Raw genomic sequence first — 23,170 nt, 5'->3', positions numbered from 1 at the left:
TCGATCACGATTTTTGGCGTCTTTTTGAAAAGTTTCTTTTTTGGCGGGAATCGGCCTACCGCTAACTATATTGATTCGCAGCAGGGCGCTTTTATGGGAATTACCGACAAATGTCAAATATTTCCACGAGGGTTCGAGTCAAATATGAATAAATCCATTTTTGTATTTAGCATTCCGACATCCGATATTTATGTTAAATTGCCTCTGACAGAAATTTAAAAAATACTCGTTGTTGATTTCAATCATCAAAATTAGAGTCACTGAGAATTGAATTTTATTGAATCAATTTTATGAATTAGTCCGAGTCATCTGAGTCTTCTTCGTGTTCTAGAGCCATCGCGCGACCTGTAATCAAAGTTTTAGTCAGAGTTGCAAATTTTGGTTTATTTTTGCTGAGCCGAGCTGAGCTGGCCTATTTCGCAGCTCACTGAGCTGAGCTGCCCTTTTTCAGAGGTAATTGAGCTAAGCTGAGCTGAGCAGACCCTAATAAGAGCTGAGCTGAGCTGTTTTTTTTTTTAAATAGTGTTAAAATCATTGAGCTGAGCTGAGTTGAGCTGAGTGATAATTGTCTGAGCTGAGCTGAGCAGATCAGATCATTTTCAAAAATCACAGAGCTCAACTCAGCTCAACAAATTTGCAACTCTGGTTTTAGTGATAACCTAAAACTAGCGGGCTTGGCTCGGCAACCTGTGTAAAAAACCTGAGTCAGGGTCCAGAAAATAAACTGGAATGGTTTTTTTTTGCGAAGCCGCTTCGCGGCTTCCTGCTAGAAAAGCCGCTACGCGGCTTTTCAGTCAAGATCTTTCAGGCCCTGACTCAGGATTTCAATACCGGTTGTCGAGCTCAAAAGAAAAGTGTACCTGTAATGGACTCGACGAAAAAGGCGTAGTGAAAGTGCGCTTCGTCGGAGCCGGAAATGTCCATCGTCTTGACGAAGTGGCTGAGCTCTTCTTCGGAAAACGGCTCGCCGTGGCTCTTGAGCGCTTGAATCAAAAAGGAACGCGAGATCGACCCTTCCGGCGGCGTGTGGCGGTGGTGGTGGTGGTGCCGCGGCCGCTTCTTGATCAGATCCTTTTCGATGGTCTCGAAGACGCCGAAAGCTTCGAAAAGCTCTTGATACGCTTTTTCGTTTTCTTTCACGGTCAGCATCTGTTTTTCGCGGATTTTAACGATTTAGCTTGAAAATGGCGTTTTTATTGAAAATTTTTAAAATCCGTGGCATTAGTAAAAACTCGTTGAATTCCAGCTCTCCATCATTGTTCGGGTCGCACTGAATTTCGAGTAGAAATGTACTAGAATTTGCTGAGTAGAAAGCCTGAGTCAGGCTCTGAAAGAGCTAAAATGAAAAGCCGCGTAGCGGCTTTTGAAAACGAAGCCCCAAAGCGGCTTCGCAAAAACTCAAATAAGCCGCTTCATTTCATTTTAGCTCTTTCGGAACCTGACTCAGGCTTTTACTCAGTTTGCCGAGATCAGATCAAACCTTGTGCAAAATCGCGTCAACTTCTCCGACAGAAACTCTTCGACCGCGGATTTTTTCGATCGAGGTTTTCAGCTCCTCACGACTGTTTTTTCGGATTCATGATCAAATTCATTTTCACGCGCGCTTGGCCAATTAGAGCTCCGCGCGCGCCTTTCAAAAGCGGAAGTCGCGCCGAAATTTTAATTCAAGAAAACCGAGTTCCTGATAGTTCCTCCGCCATCAATGTCAAACGCGTCAAAAGTCTCCTTGTGGCCGATAATCGTTTCCCTCGTAAAGTACTTTTCCCACTTTTCAAAGTCGAATTTCGCCGCGATCAGTCTTTTCTCGTAGATGTTTTCTTCCTTTTCCTCCACGATTTTCAGGTGCACTGCTTCGCTGGAAGATTCTTTTCCTTCTTTTTGGCGCTGGTTTTCGCTCGGATTTCTGGCTGCCCTTCTTTTTTGGCGCCTCTGAAAACGGCCTCAAAGGTGAACTTGTCAAAATTGAAGTTCAACTTTGAAGAATAAAATCAAATCAGTTTTCAGAGCGCCTTTCCGAAGACAACCTGGATCGAAGCTTTTTGAAGCTCATCTTTTTCTCTTTCTAGATTTTTTAGCAAAAGCAGCACTGTGGTCATCGTAAAGTCGTAAATGCTTTCAACCTGCTCCAGTCTAACGACTTTTTCAAGATCATTTTATCGAAAATTAAAATTCCAAAATTTTAAATTTTAAACCAATTTTGGCGAATTCTTATTGTAGCCCTAACTGTAGCTCCAAGCCCTATTTTTCTAGTTCTGAATATTTTTGAGGGAGTCTTCCTTGATTTCAAAAAAATGGCAGATTTAATGTTTTTAATAAGAAAAAAGTGCCATAAGGAAAATATAAAAACAGATTAAATTTCGGGATTACAGAATTTATTCGGCTAATACGATCAATAAGCTGATCGTAAGACGCAGCAATAAAAGAAACGCGAGGCTAACTTGAAACCATAAACTTCTTTATTATTCAGAGAACAAAAAAGCACGAAGCAAAAAAATTCTAGCGCTGAGAATTCATAGCAAGTTACTATGAGTAAGCTCTTTTTTAATCGGCCTCTTTTGACTCGAATTTTTCTAGCACTTTTCTTCCCGGAGAGTTAATCTAGTGACACCCTTATTTTTGCGATAGAACTGATTGAAGATGCAAGCCTTATTTTGTGAAATAAATAAGGGTGTCATTGTACTAACTGCTGGAAAAAGTCAGCTAGAAAAGCGAGTCTAAAAGAATAAATAAGGGTGTCCCCATTTTAACCTCATAAAGACAGTGATGAATTTTTCAGGCTTTGATTCTTTAGTTATAAAAGTGACACCCTTATTTTTCAGCTTTTAAGGTAAGTAGACAGCACCTTAAAAGCAGAAAAATAAGGGTGTCACTATCATAACTAAAAATTAAAGCGTGAAAAACTCACCAGTCTTTTGAGGTTAAAATGGTGACACCCTTATTTATTCTTTTAAAACGAGCCCGACCCTTTTTCTGCAGATTAAATTATTAATTTAGTAACTCGCGAAAATGGCTTTTCGACGGCTACCAAAACATCATGGTCATTTGGTCGCTGGCAGTTGTAGCCTTCATGTTTCTTTGCGTTTCTTTTCTGCGAATTCTGCAGCGCGCGTTTCTCTTTCTTCCCAGCTCGTTCGAACTGTACGACCCGAACGAGTGGTACAACGGAATCAAGGAAGACCCCGAAATTCACGAAGAGGCGCGCCGCTTCATTTCCAAAAGATGCTCAAAGGGCCGCAGTACAAGAAAATCGTCCTGGCGCACTGGATGAGGATCGTCGGTCTCTTCTGGCTTCTTGTTTCCAACTTGGCGACTGTTTGCTACATTGGACCAAGAGTCGCTTTTTGCGTCTTTGAAATGCTCCTGCTTTACTGGGACATTCTTCTTTACGCAAATATTTCCGGTAAAATCTGATTTATCATTTGTAATTATTATTATTATTCATTATTAATCAATTAAATCAATAAATTATAATAACATTAATGAGAATAAATAAATAATTTAAATAATTAATTAATTAATAAATTAATAAAATTAATTACTCAATAAGAAATAAAATTAATTATAAATTAATTAATTTTTAATTAATTGATTATTCTTAATTTTCAGAAATCGTGTCGAGCTCCCATTCCTGGATAATTTTCACTTTTTACTTTGCCGCTGTTGTCAAGGTAAAAAAGACCGGAGAAAAACACAAGCTTGAAATTCAGGTTTTCGTGACCTCTATTTATTTCCTCAACCCTTCCAAAGAAACCCTCATTCGAAGCAAATTCCACCACTCCGTCGCTCTTCTTTTCTTTCACCAACTTTTTCTCATGTTCACTCAATTCAAATACGCCCAGGTAACCAGTCTTTTCCCTGAGCTCTGCGACCTGTGTAGAAAACCTGAGTCAGGGTCTGGCAAAGTCTTCTAGACTAGAAGTCTTTCTAGACAAAATGCCCTGACTTAGGCTTTCTACACAGGTTGCTGAGCCCATTTTTAGGAAATGCATTTTATTTCTGCCGAGACTTCCGAAGATTTGGCCATTTTGCTCCAGAAGAAGGCGCAATTTCTCATCTTTTTTCGGTAAATTCAAGAGCGTTTGATGACTTGAACTAGTTCACTTTCAGCTGTATTGCATGGTGATCGTGACCCACCATCAATTTCAAAAGACTCGAAAGAAACTATCGCAAAAGCAGACGCCGTCATTTGGAACTTTTTCTCCTTGTCTTCAGTAGGAAACAGGCCAATCTGATTTATTACAAGATGGAGAAGCCGCAAGAAGAGCGGCTTCTCGCTTTTCAAGACCTAAGCAATTCGGTCCTGGGCTCGGGAACCTGTGAAAAAACCTGAGTCAGGTTCTGAAAGGCTAAGTTTAAAAGGCGCTTCGCGGCTTCGCAATATAACCATTTCAATCTCATCTGTTTTCAAATACTAGAAAATTTTAGCTCTTTCAGACCCTGACTCAGGTTTTCTTCACAGGTTTCCGAGCTCAAATCAAAAACAGTAATTGATCTGTTTGAAGTTTACAACGTACTCATCCTTCTCTGTTTAAAACCAGCACTTCAACTTCTTCCCAAAAAATGGTAAAAACATCCATTTCCACCAAATTTCCTCGTCTTTTCTAGCGTCAAAGTAGAGCCAGCCCAACTGTCTTTCATCCCTTCTCTGGATTGTTTTGGCCACTTCGAGTTGATTCTCTCCGGCTGTGGGTCCATTCAAATCCTGCTTTACTTGTGGATCGCTTTCAAAAGTTTCGCCAAAAATTGAATAAATTGGAGACAAGGAAGAGTGTTTTTGGTGAATACTTTATTCGGAAATAAGAATTGTTCAAAAGAGAGGTCAAAACGGTTTCAATAAAATAAAATCAGAAAAAAGTTGCATTTTTCAATTTTAGAAATAAAAATTTTAAAATTTTAAATTTTTTAATAAATATTTTTCCAATTTTCAAAAAAATTTTGTTTCGTTTCGTTTTTTAGCGGCTACAGCGGTAAATAAAATTAAGTATAAATAAAAAGTGAACCAGGAATAAAGATAAATAAATATAAATTTACCAAGAGGAGGAAATTTTCGGAAACTTGTAAAAACGCTTTTTCGGGCTTTTTCGGAGCTTTTTCGGAAAATAGTTAAAATAGAATTAAGAAAAGAATAGAACGTTGCTCTTTTTTAAAGTTTGAGGTAAAGTTGGCGGCAAAAAATAGTTAAAACACAAAATAGTTAAGCAATTATTAAAAATACACGTAGTTTTGTAGTTTAGGGTCAATTCTTTTCAAATTCGAAAAGGCGGAAAATCGAAAAACGGGACACTGAGACGGACATTTATAAAAAGGGAGGAAAAAGAGAAGAGAGAAAGAGAGACAAATAAATATATAAAATTCCAAAGAAAAAAATGGAAATTTCAAGTTTGCAAATGAATGAAATTTAATGTTTTTGATTCCTGAGGCAGGTTTTACGCGGGGGTTCTTAAGGGAGTAGGCATCGATAATCGGGTTTTTCTTCCGAAAGCAACAGAGAGACACCCTTATTTTCCCTCTGAGCAGAAAAAATAAGGGAGTCACAATCTTAAGTTTCGGAGAAAAAAGGGTGAATAAAAGTCGAAATATCGATGCTACACCCTTAATTATTTTCTGTTTTTAAGGGAGTAGGCATCGATAATCGCGTTTTTCCGAAAGTAACAGGATGACACCTTTATCTTTCCTCTGTGCAGAAAAAATAAGGGAGTCACAATTGTAATTTTCGGGGAAAAAGATTCAATAAAAGTCGAAATATCGATGCTACACCCTTAATTATTTTCTGTTTTTAAGGGAGTAGGCATCGATAATCGGGATTTTTTCGGAAATAAAGAGTGATACCCTTATTTTCCCTCTGAGCAGAAAAATAAGGGAGTCACAATACTAATGTCCGGAGAAAAAGGGTGAATAAAAGTCGTAATATCGATGCTACCCCTTAATCCGCGTAATTTTTATAATCACAATGGTTAAAAAGGGATGATGTCTTTTTTTTCAATTTTGAAATGGGCGATATTGGCATTTTTGTTGTGTTTTTGAATTTTGCATTTTGTGGCGTTTTTCGATGTCACGTGAGTAGTTTTTTAGAAGTCGTGGAGAGACTGGAAGACTGGCAGTCGAGGCGCTTGGAAGATTCCGTCTGGTTCGCTTTCGAAGAACCAGGAGCAATTTGAGGAGTTGGAGCTTGAATTGTTGAGTTCTTGATTGTTGAAAGAGTAGCTGCTGGAGATTGGGGGCTCGAACTTGGGCAGCTCGAGGCGCGGCACTGGCTCCACCGGCGCGAAGGGCTCGTAGGCCGTGTCAAACTTGGGGTCGACCTCGGGCGAGCTGGAGCACTCGCGGTCGGAGCTGACGCCGGAGCCGATCGAGCCGAACTGGCAGCTGCTGCCGAACGGTCGCTTGGGCGAGTACATCGCTGAAGTCCACGGAGTCGGCGGCGAAGAGCGCTCTACGAATTGGCTCCCGAACGCTGGTTCCGGGTATTTTGAAGAAGGAGGAGGAGGAGGAGCCACCATCGAACTCTGAAATTTTGGTTTTAGTTTTAACATTTGGTTTTTATTGCAAAAGTAGCGCTCTGGGCTCGGCAACCTGTGTAGAAAACCTGAGTCAGCGTCTGTAAGAACTGAAATGAAAAGCCGCGCAGCGGCTTTTAAAAACGAAGCCGCAACGCGGCTTCGCTAAAATTATCTCTAGAATCTCCCAAAAATTCTTGCGAAGCCGCTTTGCGGCTTCGTTTTTAAAAGCCGCTGCGCGGCTTTTCATTTCAGTTCTTACAGACCCTGACTCAGGTTTTCTACACAGGTTGCCGAGCCCAGGTAGCACTTGATTTGCGACTTGACCGGGGAGCTTGATTTGCCTCGATTTGGATTTATCCGGACGCACTCAAGTTCAAAGATAATCTCGAGTGACTCTAAGAGTCTAAGGGGCTAATAAGTAACGGCCCAAGCAGAATCAATCAACTCCCCTTCTCCATCTCGCCGGACAGGCCAAATCAAGCGAGACTGGTACTAGTAGCTGGATCAGCTGACCGCAAGTCGTGAGTAAACACGCATTTTGGAAATAAGAAATCAGTCCCCCGCAAACACGCTCGAATACATATGTCCGCCCAGACGGCCCAACATGTCGCCGAAAAAAGGGAGAAAAAATTTTTGAGATTTGAAATTTCAGAAATTGAATTTTTGCCAATTTTGAAAATTAATACAAATTGGTACTTTTTTCTCTAACACGATTTTTGGAGTCTTTTTTGCATAAAAAGAAGCTAAAAAAATATGAATAATTACCTCCTTGGCCATTTTGGCGATCCTGGTCGACCAGGTGTTCGTGGAAATGCTGTTTGCCGAGGTTGAGCTGCTGATCGAATGGATCAGCTGATCCGAGCTGGAGCAGGAACCGCTGCTGGCCACTTCGTTTCCAGGCAAGGGCCATTCTTCTACCCTGAAGCGAAACTGGTTAGATTCCTTGTTTTTGTGTTTTTGGAAAGTAGGGGCGCTAATCTTGCAAAAATTGCGCGCTTTTTGAAAATTCATTTTTCGCAAATTTGATTTTTCCAAAATAAAATCATTTTTAAATAAAAATACTAAAATTAAATAAAAAAAATATTGGATGAAAATTCGAAGAAAAATAGGTGGCGCTAAATTTGGAAAATTGCGCGCTTTTTGAAATTTCATTTTTGACAAATTTGAAATTTAAAAATTTTAAATTTTAAAAATAAAATTAAGTTTTTCAAATAAAATAAAAAAAAAATTAAATTAAAAAAAATCTTTGATTAAAATTTGAAGAAAAATAGGTGGCGCTAAATTTGGAAAATTGCGCGCTTTTTGAAAATTCATTTTTGGCAAATTAGATTTTTGAAAAACACAACAACAAAAACACGTGAACAGGTGCGTGTTCGCAAATTTATCAAAGGCTGGGAATATGTATTCGCGCGTTTTTCATTGATCGGGACATTTGGCGGACTTACTTGAGGCTGAGCGCGCCGAGGGATTTGTCGATGGCGAGCTCGTCCGAGTTGGCGCCGGAGGTCGAGGAGTTGGAGCTGTTCGCGCCGCCTTGGTACTCGCTGCCGAGCAGTTCGTCCTCGGGATTGTGGATGAAGTGGCAGCGCGCGCCGTAAGGGCAGTACCCGTTCGTGTGGAAGCTCTTGCACATTTCCGTCTTGTACTGAAGAAAAAGAGTGTTACAAAAGAAAGGAGGGGCGCCCTTAATTCCAAGTGTCGATAAAAAAATAAAGCGGAGGCCGTTTTTCGAGGATCAGGCGCAACAATGAAATGAGGAAACTCTCTCTGGCCGAGAGCTTTGTTTTGATAGCCCATTTTTTGGACAACGGGAAGAGATAAACCCTAAAAATCCAAGCTCTCCATCTGTCATTTTTAGAGGTAAAGAGCGGAGCCAGAATCTTTCGACTTGAGTTTTAGCTGGTGACACCCTTAAAATTAAGATCGAGAAGCCGCTTGCGGCTTCGAGGCAGACAATTCTAAAAGCCGCGTAAAAGCCGCAATCGTTTGACTCGAAGCCGCAAGCGGCTTTTCGACTTTAAGTTTTAAGGGTGTCACTAGCTAAAAACAGGTCGAAATAGTTTTCCTCAGATTTTTGGGGAAATTCTTTCAAACTGAATTTTAGCTAGTGAGACCCTTAAAACTTAAAGTCGAAAAGTCGCTTGCGGCTTCGAGTCAAACGATTGTAAAAGCCGCGCAAAAGCCGCAATCGTTTGACTCGAAGCCGCAAGCGCCTTCTTGATATTAAATTTAAGGGTGTCACTAGCTAAAACTCAGGTCGAAATAGTTTTGCTCATTTCTCAAAAATGAACTTTTACCTTTGGGTGGCGGTTGAGGACGCGAATCTCCTTGAGCGAGTGGGCAAACTGGCACTTTTTGCCGTAGCGGCAATTGCCCGTTTCTTCGTAGCTCCGGCACAGCTCCGTTTTGTAGAGCGAGTTCTGAAGGAAAAAATAAGGGTCGGCCAAGAATAAAACGGTCATAACGAAAATGCCAAAAAAGCGGCGGTTTTGAATTATTGATTTAGGATCGGACAGGTCGACCGCGATTTATGAATTTTTAGGCGCAATCCATCATTATTGCTACTTTTTTCCGCTGCTGGCAATAATAATAAACTGCCCCCTTTCCCCTGAACTGACTCCTTTGAGACGCAAAAAAGTTCAAAAAGATAAAATATGCTATTTTCTATTAACGATGAAAGCTTGAGTCAGGAATCTGAAAGCTTTGAGCGCTTTTAGGACCCTGACTCAGGTTTTCTTAACAGTTTTCGAGCCTGGAAGTGGAAAAGCCGCTTGCGGCTTCGAGCGAAAAATTTGAAAAGCCGCGAATAGCGCGGCTCTAGTTTTTGACTCGAAGCCGCAAGCGGTTTTTCCACTTCCAGGCTCGAAAACTGTCAAGAAAACCTGAGTCAGGGTCCTGAAAGCGCTCAAAGCTTTCAGATTCCTGACTCAGGCTTTCTACACAGGCTTCCGCGCCCAAATAAACTTACAGTAACTTACTTTAATGAGTCTCTTTTGGGCGTGGAAGGAGCGATTTTTAGCTTGCTTTAAACCTGGGTACTCGCTGTGCGGAATTCGCAGGTGCTTTTTAAAATTCGCCATTTTTTTAATAAAAAATGAAAAAACTATCTGTCTTTTATTTTCTTCTGTCAATTGGAAGAGAGAATTACTGTGTTGATTTTATAGGAGCAGGGAGCGAGACGGGGCGTAAAGCAAAATAAAAATATATTTTTGATAAGATTTTGATGTCTCGATTTTTATCGAAAATGGCGAAAGAATGAAGACTTACGTGTTTGCCACTGCTGTCTGAAGAGCCAGTGGAGGCGACGGAAACGGTTCTAGAGCGGAAAGCATGTGGATTCGCGGAGTCACGTGAGCTTTTTCGCGGAGTTCGGGAGAAGGGGCGCATCTCTGTCATTATCGCTGAAAAGTTGATTTATGATTTTTGAATTTTTCGCTCTTTTTTCTTTTTTTCCTTTTTTGAGGAAAGTGGAAGATTTCCTCTAAGAAAAGCATTTGAAAAAATCGAAAATAAACATCAAGTCTGGCCAAAACTCGACAAAACATGATCAATGCTAAAAAATGCATCTTCAAGCAAAAAAGAATCTACGAAAAAATTGATCAGTCCATTTTTCAGTCAGTGACCTTGGGAAAAGACGCGAGCTGTATTCTGTTAACACAGCTTTCTTTTTTCTTCCTGTCTGAGTCTTTTTCAAAAAATCTTTTTTATTTGAGAAATATTGAAAACCTGTGTTGAAAACCTGAGTCAGGGTCCTGAAAGAGGTCGAATTTAAGAATTGAGCCGTCTTTCTGAACCCTGACTCAGGATTCTGCAAGGTTGCCCAGCTGAGATCAAATATACTCTGAGCTCGGAAACCTGTGTAAAAACCTGAGTCAGGGTCCTCACAAAATCGCCAAGAATTCAATTTGGTAACCCTGAGTCAGGTTTTCCACACAGGTTTTTGAGCCCAGAGTATATTTGATCTCAGCTCAGCAACCTGTGCAAAAACCTGAGTCAGGGTTCAGAAAGACGGCTCAATTCTTAGATTCACCCTTTTTCATGACCCTGACTCAGTTTTTCAACTCAGTTTTTCGACAAAACCTTGACTTGAAAATAATGAAAAATGAGTCCCTTTCTTGCACTCTTGTAAAAATATTTAATTAATCATGAATAAGCGCGAATGATTAATAACGATCATACGGCTTTGGCAGTCGTCTATTCTAAAATTGACTAGAAAAGGACTAGCTCAGCGGGGTGATTCACGCCGCGCTGCAAATTCGCGAATTCTTCCAAGGAAGCGGAAAAAGCAGCAACGGTGCGGTGATACGGCCTAATTCTTCGGCTTAAAGGCCGAAGGATTGATGCGTGTAAGAACACTGATTCTTCGGCAAAAACCGAAGAATAAGTGATAAAAGATGCACTGATTATTCGGCTTAGGAAAATTTTTCACAGATTCCTCAACCAAGACCACGGGGCTTCGCCCCTTAGGCCCTAAAATGCCGGGGTCTAGTCTATGGTTACTTAGGGTTACCTTCGGTAACCCTAACTAACCCTAGCCTATCCCCCTCGTGTAAGTTTGTTCTGTCATTTTGCCCAGTGCCTCCTAACCCTAACCTCAAATTATAGAAAGTACTTTTAATAGGTAGCAATTTGCTAAAAATGAGTTTTTCTAGAAAATGTCTTTTTGCAGAAGTTATGACTCATAGATTACAATTATCAAAAGATTTTTAACAATGGATTCTAGAAAATTTGCCGAAGAATCACTGTCAATTTTTTCATTAATCCTTCGGTTCAAGGGAATTCTCAATATGCCGAAGAATCAGTGTGATTGAAAGCATCAATTCTTCGGTCTTGCCGAAGAATCAGCCCATACCACGAACGGTGCGTGTCACTTTTTGCTCCGCCGTCGGTGACGCACCGCTAGCTTCCTAACCGAGCGTACTTTCGCCGCCTTCTAACCCGTTTATGGCCAAAAATCCGGCTGTAATTCTGTTGCGACGGGACTGTTTCTCGCCGCTCCGGGAATCCAGAAATCAATTACTGGAAAAAGACGCTTCAAAAGAAGCTGAGAAGGAGCCTGAGTCAGGCTCTGAAAATCTTAAGGGTGTCCCCAACGATTTTTCCAAAACATTCCAAAACGGCCTCGATCGTTGGGGATACCCTTAAATGAAAAGCCGCGTAGCGGCTTTTTCAAAACGAAGCCGCAAAGCGGCTTCGCCAGAAGTCAAAAATGATTGGAAAATAATTTTGGCGAAGCCGCTTCGCGGCTTCGTTGGTAAAAGCCGCTACGCGGCTTTTCATTTAAGATCTTCAAGAAATAGAACTGATTCACGAACGGGTAGTGCCAGGTGTAGTACTAGCTAATTTCTAATTTTTAGCGCGGAGGGATGAAGAAAATTTCTGTGAGAAAAAAGTGGGGACGCGGGGATTATGTGCATTTTTATTTGATTTGCGGAGTGATAAAATTTCGTCCCTCTTTTCTTTTTTCTTCGCTAGCATGAATGTGCTAGTCCTCCTTTCTCTCTCTCACACGCTTTATTTAAATACAGTCATGTGACCCCGGACCCTATTTCCTTTTCCTTTTTGAATTTCCTCAACAATAAAAATTCAAACAATCAAAAAAGAGACTCTTCCTTGATTTCAAAAAAGCAACTTTCCTCAAAAAATTTTTTACAATAAAAATTTTTACCTGGACTTGGCAGTGGCTCCGGCTGACTAAAAAGACAAAGTTTTCAATTTGGGAAATAATGATTGCGGCGATTGTGGCTTCTGCTCTTTTATTTTCTTTCTGTCTCTCTTTTTCTTGTTTTGGTGTTGTGAGGAGGAGCTACTGCTAGTTCTGGTAGCTGTGGGTGTCGATTTGGGTGCTCGTATCTGTGGTTGAAATGGGTGGTTCCGCTCGGCTGGCTTAAAAACAGCCACGGTGGCGCCTGGCGGGCCTCGGCGCGGGCGCCCTCCTCCGAGACCCTGAAATCGAAAAAACGCCAAGCGGGACTTTTTTCTTCAAGCGCTACGGGAGACCAGCCACCTTAATATTTGCCTTCTTCAAGAAAAAACATCAAAACATCTCAACTCTTTACTTTCGCTTCTTTTTCCTTGAAAAATCGAAAAGCCGCTAAATTTGCGGCTTCCAGAAAAGAAACTATAAAAGCCGCGCGTAGCGCGGCTTCAATTTTCTTTGACTCGAAGCCGCAAATTGAGCGGCTTTTCTATTTTCAAGCAAAAGAAGCGATAAAGACCCGCTGTCTTTTGCTCTGAAAAAGACCAAAAACCGCCCCTTACCCCCTTAATTTTCCGAGAAGAGGATAAAAATAAATAATTTCGAGTCAAAAAGTCAACTCTTCAATCAAGGCACAATGCCCAGCGGGATTTCTGACCCGCCCGCCCGGTCACCTGCTGCGCCGAAAAGAGCAAAAAGTCCTCTTTTTCGATTTTCGAAAGTTGAAATTTTCGGTTTTGAAAATTTTAAGATTTTCAAGCAGGTGTAGAATGTCTTGTTTGAATTGAAATTGCGACGCGGCGATTGTGTAAAATCGTCAGAATACGGTCATTTACGAGCACAAATTGCACAGCCATTACAGAGCCTGGGCCAGTCATAAAACAAGATTCACTCGGATTAGCTCCAATCTCATGCTCCACAAACATTACAACGGTTCCACTTTCATTTGGAGAAAAATAACGAATGATGAAAGAAAAAATCATTTGTTAATTCTTCCAAATTTGGTTGTCAGACTTGATTTGATCAAAATCAGACAGACAAAGTTTACATAGTAACACCCTTATTTCATAATTAAAAGTTCTAAGTTCAGGTCTTAACTTTCAACTGAAAAGACGAAATAAGGGTGTCAATGTGTTAAAAATAAAGGAAAGAGTTGAAAAATTTAAATTCAAGAGTCTCTGAAAACCTGTGTATAAAACCTGAGTCAGGGCTCTGAAAGAAGCCTTAAAATCCTTCAGAGCCCTGACTCAGGTTTTATACACAGGTTTTTAGAACCTCTTGAATTTAAATCTCTTGTACTCTTTCTTATATTTTTAACACATTGACACCCTTATTTTGTCTTTTCAGTTGAAAGTTTAGGCCTGAACTTACAACTTTTAATTATGAAATAAGGGTGTCACCATGTAAACTTTTCCTAGCCTAGGTTCTGAACCGGGTTTTGCAAGAGTGAGCAAATTCGCCCCTTCTTTTCTACTTTTTGATCACTCGTTTGAAAAAATTCCGTTCTTTTCTTTCTTTATATTTTTCGCGCCTGAGCAGCTCTGCTCAAGCAGGTTCTAAAAGGCGAAGCTCAGAAAACGAACGCTTCGGAAAAACAAGCCGGAAGGGAATTTCATTTTCTTGAAGAATGAAAGTGATAAGCCTTATCATCAACTGGCTTATTGACGCTCAATTGGTCGCGATTTTTGGATTTCTTGAAAATTCGGATTTTGATGGGGGACACCCTTAATTTTAAGCAACGGCAAAAAGAGGAAGATTGTTTTTTTGTTGATAATCTGAGATGGTGATTGCGAATCTGAAGATTGTTGCCCCGAGGCGAGTGGGAAAGTGTCCCGCTGGTTTGAATGGGGCTTATTGATTCTTGAATTTCCTGAAAACAAAATCAAAATTGGCAATTTATCGAAAGAGGGGGCCGCCACCGCAGGAACCGTTTTTAGGCCGAAATCGATTTCAACGACAAAATCGCCGTATCTCAACTTGGAAACAGTTCCATTCATTATTAATCACTTAGTCAATGTTCCATTCTATTGCTGGCCCGTCTGCTACTGTAACTCACTGTAACAGCAAACATCTCAGCCAGAAATAGAAAGAAACAGAAGGCCGGATTATTGAGCCATCTTTTTATGAATATTGCATTTCTAATTCGCTAAAAATAGATTTTTATTAGAAAAAGAAAAACTTCGAGAGTTAACATAGTGATACCCTTATTTCTTGATTTTTTAATTCACAACTTTGGCCCAACCATAGCTATAACTTTGACATATGATTTACTAACCCTAACCCTAAGGACAGAAATTTTATGTTGAAAAATTAAAATAAGGGTGTCACTAGGTTAACTCTCATCAAAAGGTTGGTTTAAAATTGACAGTTTGTTTAGCCATTTTTAGCGAATTTTAGTCAAGTAAGAAGACTTGAATTCTCGGCTGAGCAACCTGTGTAGAAAACCTGAGTCAGGGTATGAAAGCCGCTTTCTCACCCTGACTCAGGTTTTCTACACAGGTTCCTGAGCCCAGGATTCAAATCTTCTTACTTGACTAAAATTGGCTAAAATGACTAAACAAACTGTCAATTTTCAAACTAAGCTTTCAATGAGAAAACCTGAGTCAGGGTCTGAAAGGATCATTAAAGCTCTTTCAGACCCTGACTCAGGTTTTCTTCACAGATTGCTGAGCCTAGCTAGAGTGTTGTTTTAAGAATCAGTGTTTTTGCTAGGTTGTAGCCGAGTGGTTTTGTGTCTACACAAGAATCAAGAAAGAAAAAGCGAGTCATGGGAAGGTGAAATGGGGATGAAAGAGCGCGTAACGGATCCGCGTGTCAGATTGCTTGTATACATTTTCTTTTGCTTGGTGGAGTCGCGACAGGAGCAGTTCTGAAACGAGCAGCGTAAAATCGCTTTCGGAAGGAGGCAGCTGGCGAGGGAGGATCAGAGCTCGCCCGCCGAGCCTCGCGTTTTCTGGCCGATTTGGGACGAGCGGGCCACTCGACCCCGCGTAATTGGATTTTGATCAAAACCGCTCCCGCTCTACAGACGGACCGGGACCAACAAAATGTCCAAAAAGAGACATTTCTCGACATTCAAGCTCGCTTTCCAGGCTCGTTAGCCGAGCAATAACTAATTGGCTTCGAAATAATTGCCAAATTTTCATTCTCAATTCGACTATTTCTTCATGATTAGCTTCTAAAAGTCTTCAACCGACACATTTGTTGAAATAAAAAAATGAATATTATTCATTCGCATATTTCTCCACTTCCACCTTTCCCAACAAAACGACATCTAGCCGGTTCTAGTTACAGTAACGCTTTATCCTCAGCGGAGCTCAAAAACCTGAGTAGAAAACCTGAGTAGAAAACCTGAGTCAGGTTTTGAAGAGCTTTTGACAAAATATTAGACGTTAAGGGTGTCCCCAAAGATTTATCCAAAACATGGTTAACTTTGAGTTATCGTTGGGGACACCCTTTATTCGTCATGTTTCGAAGCTCTTCAAAACCTGACTCAGGTTTTTTCATAGCCTATGAATCATAGGTTGCCAAACTCAGCTTGGCAGGGCATGAAACTTCACGGTTTCCGCTTGAGTCCACCTCCAAATGTCCTCTGAGCTGACTTTTTCACCGTTCACGGGTTGGGTTCCCACATTGGGACTCGCTGGTTTTCCTCGCCTCACTTCTATTTCGAGTTATTATTCACGCTGCGATATTTTTCCAGGGCGGCTTACTTTTGGGCTTCTCCGCTTTCGTAATTTTTTCGTCGGAATTTTTCGACTGTAAAAACAACCTTCTCCTAAATCTTCCTGGCTGATTGGTTGGATAATTCTGGCGCTAGAATTTCGCTAAAATTGATTTCAGAGTCTAATTGTCAATTTAGGACCTATTTTGTCGATTTTAACCGACAATTTTGGGCAAGCGAGAAACAAAGCGAGTTTAAAAATGAGTGTGTCTAATTAATGCTCCAAAATTCGAGATCAAAAGTGTTTTGAAAAGAAAGTAAGCTGGCTTGAAAGCGCGTCTTTTTAATAATTGATCTGAGTGAATTCGCCATCTACTAATGCGGCGGGCACTTATTACCAGTCCCAATATAAAATCAAATAAATTTTTAATCGGGGCGAATATTATTATCGTCTTGGCACACTCTTCTCCAAAAACACAACCAGCGAGTCCAATTTTATGGAGAAAAGCTTTATTTTATTCAATAATTAATTAAATGATTATCAATTATAAATTATTAATTAATTATTGAATAAATTAATATTCAATAATTAACTAATTAATAATTATACTCGGCAACCTGTGTAGAAAACCTAAGTCAAGGTCTGAAAGAACTGAAATGAAAAGCCGCAAAGCGGCTTTTAAGAATGAAGCCGCAGAGCGGCTTCGCCGGAATTTTCGATATATTGTAATTTCAATATTAGCGGCTTCAATTTTAAAAAAGCCGCTGCGCGCTTTTCATCTCAGTTCTTACAGACCCTGACTCAGGCTTTCTACACAGGTTGCCGAGCCCAAATATATAATTTAGACGAAGAGGAAATTGAAATTTGAATTGAAATTGGATCGAGAAGAAAAATAATAATTTGAATAAAATTTTGGCAGGGGAGCGCGACAATTATGGCTTCATCAAAAGGTGAATTTTGTGTTTGACAGCTCCAATTATTCCAAATGCGTTTGATCTAATCGAGGGCAGGCTCTCGGTGGATAAGGCCGCCGGTTTGTGCCCAAAACAGCGCATTAGTGAAACAATCCTCCCAGCCTGCAATAATTCGAAATTCGCGCTCATTTTCATTTTCTCACGCCGCTCTTCTTTTGAAAACAAAATTTTAAGGGGGTGTATAGCGCTAACCTCAATTTTCCATTTAGAAATTTTGGCGCTTTTAGGTGGTAACACCCTTATTTAATATTTGTTATTTGAAATGATATACCCTTAAAAGTTAAGGGGTGTATAGCGCTAACCCCGATTGCCTTACATAATTTTTGCAGTTTTTTAACATGGTGACACCCTTATTTAAACTTTAAATAAAAGGCTTATCGAGAGAAATTTAAGGGGTGTATAGCGCTAACCTTAATTTTCTATTTAGAAATTTTGGCGCTTTAAGCTGGTGACACCCTTATTCAAAATTTGTTATTTGATATGATATCCCCTTAAAATTTAAGGGGTGTATAGCGCTAACCCAGATTCTCTTATATAATTTTTGCACTGTTTTAACATGGTGACACCCTTATTTAAACTTTAAATAAAAGGCTTATCGAGAAAAATTTTAAGGGGGTGTATAGCGCTAATCTCAATTTTCCATTTAGAAATTTTGGCGCTATAAAATGGTGACACCCTTATTTGAAATTTATTATTTGATGTGGTATCCCCTTAAGATGGTCCCCAATTTAACGGTTTTTCTTTCAGAAATTTTGTTACGTAAGAATTTTAGGGGAAAAAACCGTTAAAATGGGGACCCCAAATTTTTTAAAAGGGCTTGAAAAATTTCAGCTTCGCTGAAAATTTTGTATTTTGATGTGCGCTGGCGCGTAGCCCGACTTTGCTCAAGTGAAATCGGCGAAAAAGGGGGAAGAAAAAAGTGGCAGATGTTCTCGAGCGAGATAATCCCCAACTTTTTCCCCAAGTGATCGATTTTCTTCTCGAGCAAAAAATCGCAGAAGGGATGAAGAAAAAGAAGCCACCTGTCGATTTTTACACTTGATATATTTTTGCTTGGGCTCCGATTTGTTGAAGTGATGAGCACTTGATGGCGCTATCAAGCGCTTATTTCCGCAACATTCCGACACAATTGGATTCGCTCTGCTGGAAGGACCCTTCAGCCAGCGCTCGAGTGTTTGAAAAAGATGTGCCCAAAAAGAAGCGAGCAACAAAAAAACGGCCACTCGGGATGATTTCCTCCATGATGCCCTCCGCGCGTTTCGGAAAGAGCGTGTGTGCCCAAACAAAGGCCATCGCGCATCTGGCATTTACGAGTGCCCACAGCCTGTTCAGCTCCCTGTTAAAAACAGGGGGCTACTGGTTGCAACTGGGTAGCCCTGAGAGTCAAGCTCGGCTTTTTCGTCCTTGCTGTGCTCGGCAACTTGCGTAGAAAGCCTGACTCAGGGTCTAAAAGAGCTGAAATGAAAAGCCGCGCAGCAGCTTTTAAAAACGAAGCCGCGAAGCGGCTTCGCCAGAATTTTCGATAGATTTTTTGGTAGTATTAGCGAAGCCGCTTTGCGGCTTCGTTTTTAAAAGCCGCTACGCGGCTTTTCATTTCAGCTCTTTAGGACCTGACTCACGTTTTCCACACAGGTTGCCGAGCCCAGGGAAGCCCTTACTGTCTAGGACTTGGCTTGGCTAAGTCTCTTTATTCCAAAATTATCATTTTCTCCTTTTTGAACTTTGTTGCTTCCGCCCAATCGCGCATTTCAGCGGCTCAATTTGGCGGTAATCCGTTTCGATTTTTATTTTATCTAAGAAAGAAGAAGCCATCGTAGCTCTCTCTCTCTTTGGGATTAACTCGGTTAAGTTATCGGCGGTCCAGGTCTTGCGGTCGCGATTGTCACTCGCTACCAGGTGCGAGGCGAAAACGCCGCCAATTCGGCTAATTTTCACTAAATCAACGGACTTTTACCGCTACTGCCAAAGGTAAAAGTGAGCTAAAATTTAGTGAAAAGCCGCATAGCGGCTTTTTTAAACGAAGGCACATTTTTGATACTTTGTAATGGTTAAATTAGCGAAGCCGCTTTGCGGCTTCGTTTAAAAAGCCGCTGCGCGGCTTTTCATTTTAGCTCTTCAGAACCTGACTCAGCCCCTTATTTATGTTGAGTCATTTGTAGCCGCGTTAATCGCATTAGAAATAATTCGTAAGCAGGTGCGTTCCGAATCGCCGTCAATTTTTGCTAATTTCCTTAAAATCGCGAAAAAGGTTTTGTTTAAAAAAAGATGCTGGCTGAATACATGGGCGCGCGCGGGGAGGGCGGAAGTCAACAGCCGGGAAAAGGAATAAGCTGCACCTGCGATGCTTCATTTTCGCATCCGGAATGTCAATCAGCGACGCGATGATGAAAATCGCCACTTTCCAAAGCGAGGATTTCGACGTGGCGAGTTCTTTGAGAAACTGAGGATAAGGGCGCTTGTCAGATTTGAATACCAAGATTAGGGGATGAAAAGGAAAAAGGGAGTTTTACGAGTTTCCGGAAAAGAAAAAGAGGGCAATTGACAATTGGGCTTCTTTGATTGCGACGCCCGGCCAGACCATAAATTTCGTCTCGACAAACAAAAATCCCGGCGCCAGCTTCCCAACTCGTCAAAAGCGGGAAACTGGAGCTCAATTTGAACAAATTGAATACAGCATTCGGAATGGAGATCAAGGCGAATGCTTGAACTGAAGCTCCTTGAACTGGCAGCGCAGCCATCTGCTCTCCTGTATATTTCATTTCAAAGCTGATTATTTAGTTTTAAATCTATCAATTCATTAGTTTTTAAGCTTGGAATGCCTCCCAAATAGAAATGGAAATAAAAATTTGATTTTGCCCTTCAAAATTGATTTCTCAAAGCCTAACCCTAACCTCTGCAGAAAACCTGAGTCAGGGTTCCGAATAATCTTCAACGAAAAGCCGCTGCAAGGAAGATCATTCAGGACCCTGACTCAGGTTTTCTACACAGGAGACCCTAATCCTTAACTTTGGACTCGGCAACCTGTGTTGAAAACCTGAGTCAGGGTCTGAAAGAACTGAAATGAAAAGCCGCGGAGCATTACAATCTATCAAAAATTCTGGCGTTTTAAAAGCCGCTCCGCGGCTTTTTATTTCAGTTCTTTCAGACCCTGACTCAGGTTTTCTACACAGGTTGCCGAGCCCAGAAAGGACTCTTCCTTGATTTCACTTTTCAAAATTTCTGAAATCAAGTAAAAAATGACCATTTTTTCTTCTTGAAAACGATGACTAAAGGAAGAAATCTGCTCTATTCGAAATGAATAAAAACGAATGCCCTTGACTTTGCGTTATTATATTCTTTTTCACGTGAACTCGTGAGCTCAACTGGGTGCAAAACTCGAAGAAGAGAAATTCTGATCTAGACTCGCTAATGCCTTGCTCCGTGGCCTTTCTTGCTACTGCTTCGTAAATAAATAAGAATCGTTTTCAATTCGACTGTATACGATTGAGCTAAGAGATTACTTAGCGAAACTTAATTAATATTATATTTTCTCGTTAACACTTTCACTTACAGTCAGTTACAGTCGGATCAGACTCGAGTTGAGAATATTTTTTGAGTAAGAATGAAGCAGCAAGAGATTGGAGAGCTTCCTACAGGTAGAAATAAGGGCATCACTTTAGTAAGCAAAAATAGAGATTCAAATTCAAAATATTCAATTCTAGCCTTACCCTTATTGTCCCTTTAAGGGTGTCAACAACGATCGAATTATCGTTGGCGAAATCGTTGTTGACACCCTTAAGGGGACAAAGGACAATAAGGGTAAAGCTAGAATTGAATATTTGGAGCATGAATCTCAATTTTTGCTTAGTGATACCCTTAGATCTAGAGATCAAGAATCAGTGTTTTTCTCTGACTTTTCGTTCGAGACTTAACAAAGTGATACCCTTATTCGTTAAAAACATAGAATAAGGATGTCTGCTTGGGTTAACTTTGAGAGAAAAGTCCGGTGGAAGCCCTTATTCTAGATGATGTGTAATCAGGTCTTTTTTAAGGCTGTTCGCAAATAATTGGCACGAATGTTGGCTGCCTGCGAAAATTAATTTGGCTAGTTTTCTTCGCTGGAGGGATCATTTACTCGACCAAGGTTCAATTTATGAATTTTTCAGTTCAAAAACTGATTTTCCAGAGCATTTACAAAAACTGCCTTGTCTACTTTGAATACCGCTCCTCGATCAAGCCCAGATTCGATAAAGTTATCAGCTGATTCAAACAAAGAAAGACAAGCTCCTTTTCTTTAAAAGTTCTAACTTTCTAAAGACCACTCGTCTGCTTCGTATAGTCGCGCTTCGAACATGCCTTTTCCGAGGATCATAATTTGCCCAAACGGAATGCACAGTTTGTCCAAAATGCGTCTTTTCTATCCCGAACTTTCCAACTCTTCCGGCGCCATGCGACTTTTGTACCAGGGCTCGGCAACCTGAGTAGAAAACCTGAGTCAGGCTCTGGAAGAGCTAAAGTGAAAAGCCGCGTAGCGGCTTTTTAAAAGGAAGCCGCGAAAAAGCTGCAACGCGGCTTTTCATTTTAGCTCTTCCTGAGCCTGACTCAGGTTTTCTACTCAGTTTGCCGAGCCCAGTTTTGTACAGTACCAGCGGGGCAAAATACAAAGAATCAGATCTCTTCGAAAGCGTGAAAAATATCAGCTACGATGAATTTCTCGACAAAACTGCCCTCGACTTCGAAATCATTGGTACATTTCTGTTTTGATTTTAAGAAAGTGGACCTTTGAAGGTTGTAAATTTGGCGATACGCGCTGCACGAACTCGTGGAAAGTCGAAAACACCAAGTACGGCAAGTGCAAGAGCTTCGATCCCGACGAGCTCGTCCTTGGCGAGAGCTTCGAGCAAAGTGGTCAGGAGCTGACTCTTTCGCTCGTCGCCGCGTTTAATCAATCGGACGCTTCAATCGGCTACTTGCATTTTCTAACCGGCCTTTCTCTTTACTACTCTGGTAAAACAAAACTATCCCCCTTCTTCAACAACCGCTCTAGACATCAACGACCGGACGATCGCGACGATTCGCTCGGTCACCATGTCGCCAAGTTCAGTTCCCATCGTCGCTCTCAAACAAACCCACAAGCAACTGCTGGGAGAGCCTTATTCCATTTGCCAAGTAACTGATCCCATCACCCTCTTTTTTCGAACAATTCTTTTCGAGGACGAGAAAAGCCACCCACTAAGGCGCTTCCTGAACTACACGAAAGCTGGGCTCGGCAACCTGTGTAGAAAACCTGATTCAGGGTCTGAAGAACTCTTTGCGGCTTCTCATTTCAGTTCCTTCAGAGCCTGACTCAGGTTTTCTACACAGGTTGCCGAGCCCAGCACGAAAGGGCACTGCAAGTTCGAGTGTCTGGCAGACACGGTGGAGAACACTTGCAATTGCACGATGAACTACCTGCGTGGCGAGAATGACGCGATAAAGAAAGAGCTGCGCAGATGCAGCGTTCAAGATCAAGCCACATGCGTCGCCAAAATCGTCAAAGGCTTCAACAATCCCAGTTACGGTTTGTCAAGTTCATAATTCACCCGTCAAGAACAGCCGAGTCAAACCGGGAAAACAGGTGCGACTGTCTCAATCCTTGCTCAGAAAAGATCCCGGAAGGGCAATTCGTCCAGTACGGGTATGTAAATTTGACTGTATCGAAATTCGTCTTACTGTACTTTTTGAATGAAGAGAGTACAAAAACGGACGAGAAATGCTGCAGCAAGGTGGGATCAAATTCGATACGATGGCCTCGGCTGTTCTCTACATTCCAGAAGTGCTCGAACATGTGAATCAAGAAGTACCAGATTACGGTGAGTCGTTATGCGCTTCGCTCTTTTCTTACAGTAACTAGAGTGGGAGCAATTCATGGGAGATGTAGGTGGCTCAGCTGGACTTGTTCTTGGCGTTAGTCTAGGTCAGTACTAGCAATTCGAATTCCCTTGCTTACAAATCTGATTCTAGCAACGATTTTGAGCACTTTGGACTGGTTCGCAACTAGCTTTTGTCGCTTCTTTGGAAGAGTGCGCGAATCTTACAGGAACGGTCCCAGATGCAGTACGATAATTAGTATCCATTAAAATATACTGGATCAGATATCCGAAGGGACTTTTGCCAAGAAGTCCGCTGCTGAAGTCGGATAAGAGCCACGTCCGCCGGCATAGCTACGATTTTGCCATCATTTCTGAGCCCGTTTATTGGCACAAGCAATAACTGTTACTGTAATGCCCTGTAAATACGCAATAAAACTACTCATCTGGCCCTGCAAATAAGCACATGAAAACAAGGAAGAGAATGATCGTAAGCAAAACGAAG

General features: G+C 41.1%; 4 protein-coding genes across 5 annotated transcripts; 2 read left to right on the top strand and 2 right to left on the bottom strand.

The window, feature by feature from the left end:
• Positions 1–261: 261 nt before the first annotated feature.
• LOC145707108 (uncharacterized) lies at positions 262–1,910 on the bottom strand. Of its 2 annotated transcripts, XM_081784591.1 has the most exons (4): positions 1,675–1,910; positions 1,481–1,555; positions 861–1,270; positions 262–345 (listed from the first exon to the last, which is right to left on the bottom strand). In XM_081784591.1, the coding sequence occupies exons 3-4, from the start codon at positions 1,147–1,149 to the stop codon at positions 296–298; spliced, it is 339 nt and encodes a 112-aa protein (XP_081640717.1). In that variant the 5' UTR covers positions 1,150–1,270; positions 1,481–1,555; positions 1,675–1,910; the 3' UTR covers positions 262–295. The 2 variants fall into 2 exon arrangements, with proteins under 2 accessions (XP_081640717.1, XP_081640718.1); XM_081784592.1 differs by lacking the exon at positions 1,675–1,910 and having other exon boundaries at positions 1,481–1,573.
• On the top strand, positions 1,707–4,123 carry LOC145707018 (uncharacterized). Its single transcript, XM_081784490.1, has 6 exons — positions 1,707–2,529; positions 2,995–3,400; positions 3,607–3,668; positions 3,708–3,839; positions 3,981–4,063; positions 4,108–4,123. The coding sequence occupies exons 2-6, from the start codon at positions 3,007–3,009 to the stop codon at positions 4,121–4,123; spliced, it is 687 nt and encodes a 228-aa protein (XP_081640616.1). The 5' UTR covers positions 1,707–2,529; positions 2,995–3,006.
• A 658-nt stretch (positions 4,124–4,781) lies between these two features.
• On the bottom strand, positions 4,782–12,357 carry LOC145708201 (uncharacterized). The gene is made up of 6 exons (XM_081785852.1): positions 12,169–12,357; positions 9,768–9,901; positions 8,798–8,920; positions 7,946–8,145; positions 7,266–7,419; positions 4,782–6,506 (listed from the first exon to the last, which is right to left on the bottom strand). Exons 2-6 carry the CDS (start codon positions 9,894–9,896, stop codon positions 6,069–6,071), a joined length of 1,044 nt encoding a protein of 347 aa, XP_081641978.1. The 5' UTR covers positions 9,897–9,901; positions 12,169–12,357; the 3' UTR covers positions 4,782–6,068.
• An 8,081-nt stretch (positions 12,358–20,438) lies between these two features.
• LOC145707014 (acid-sensing ion channel 4-B-like) lies at positions 20,439–22,783 on the top strand. The gene is made up of 7 exons (XM_081784487.1): positions 20,439–20,472; positions 21,605–21,823; positions 21,864–21,985; positions 22,181–22,376; positions 22,412–22,493; positions 22,547–22,668; positions 22,710–22,783. The coding sequence occupies exons 1-7, from the start codon at positions 20,439–20,441 to the stop codon at positions 22,781–22,783; spliced, it is 849 nt and encodes a 282-aa protein (XP_081640613.1).
• Positions 22,784–23,170: the final 387 nt, after the last annotated feature.

The sequence above is a fragment of the Oikopleura dioica genome, chromosome XSR (assembly GCF_907165135.1).
Source record: "Oikopleura dioica chromosome XSR, OKI2018_I68_1.0, whole genome shotgun sequence".
NCBI lineage: Eukaryota > Metazoa > Chordata > Appendicularia > Copelata > Oikopleuridae > Oikopleura > Oikopleura dioica.
The sequence above is the reverse complement of the archived record's forward strand: the minus strand, read 5'-3'. Positions and strand labels throughout refer to the sequence as shown.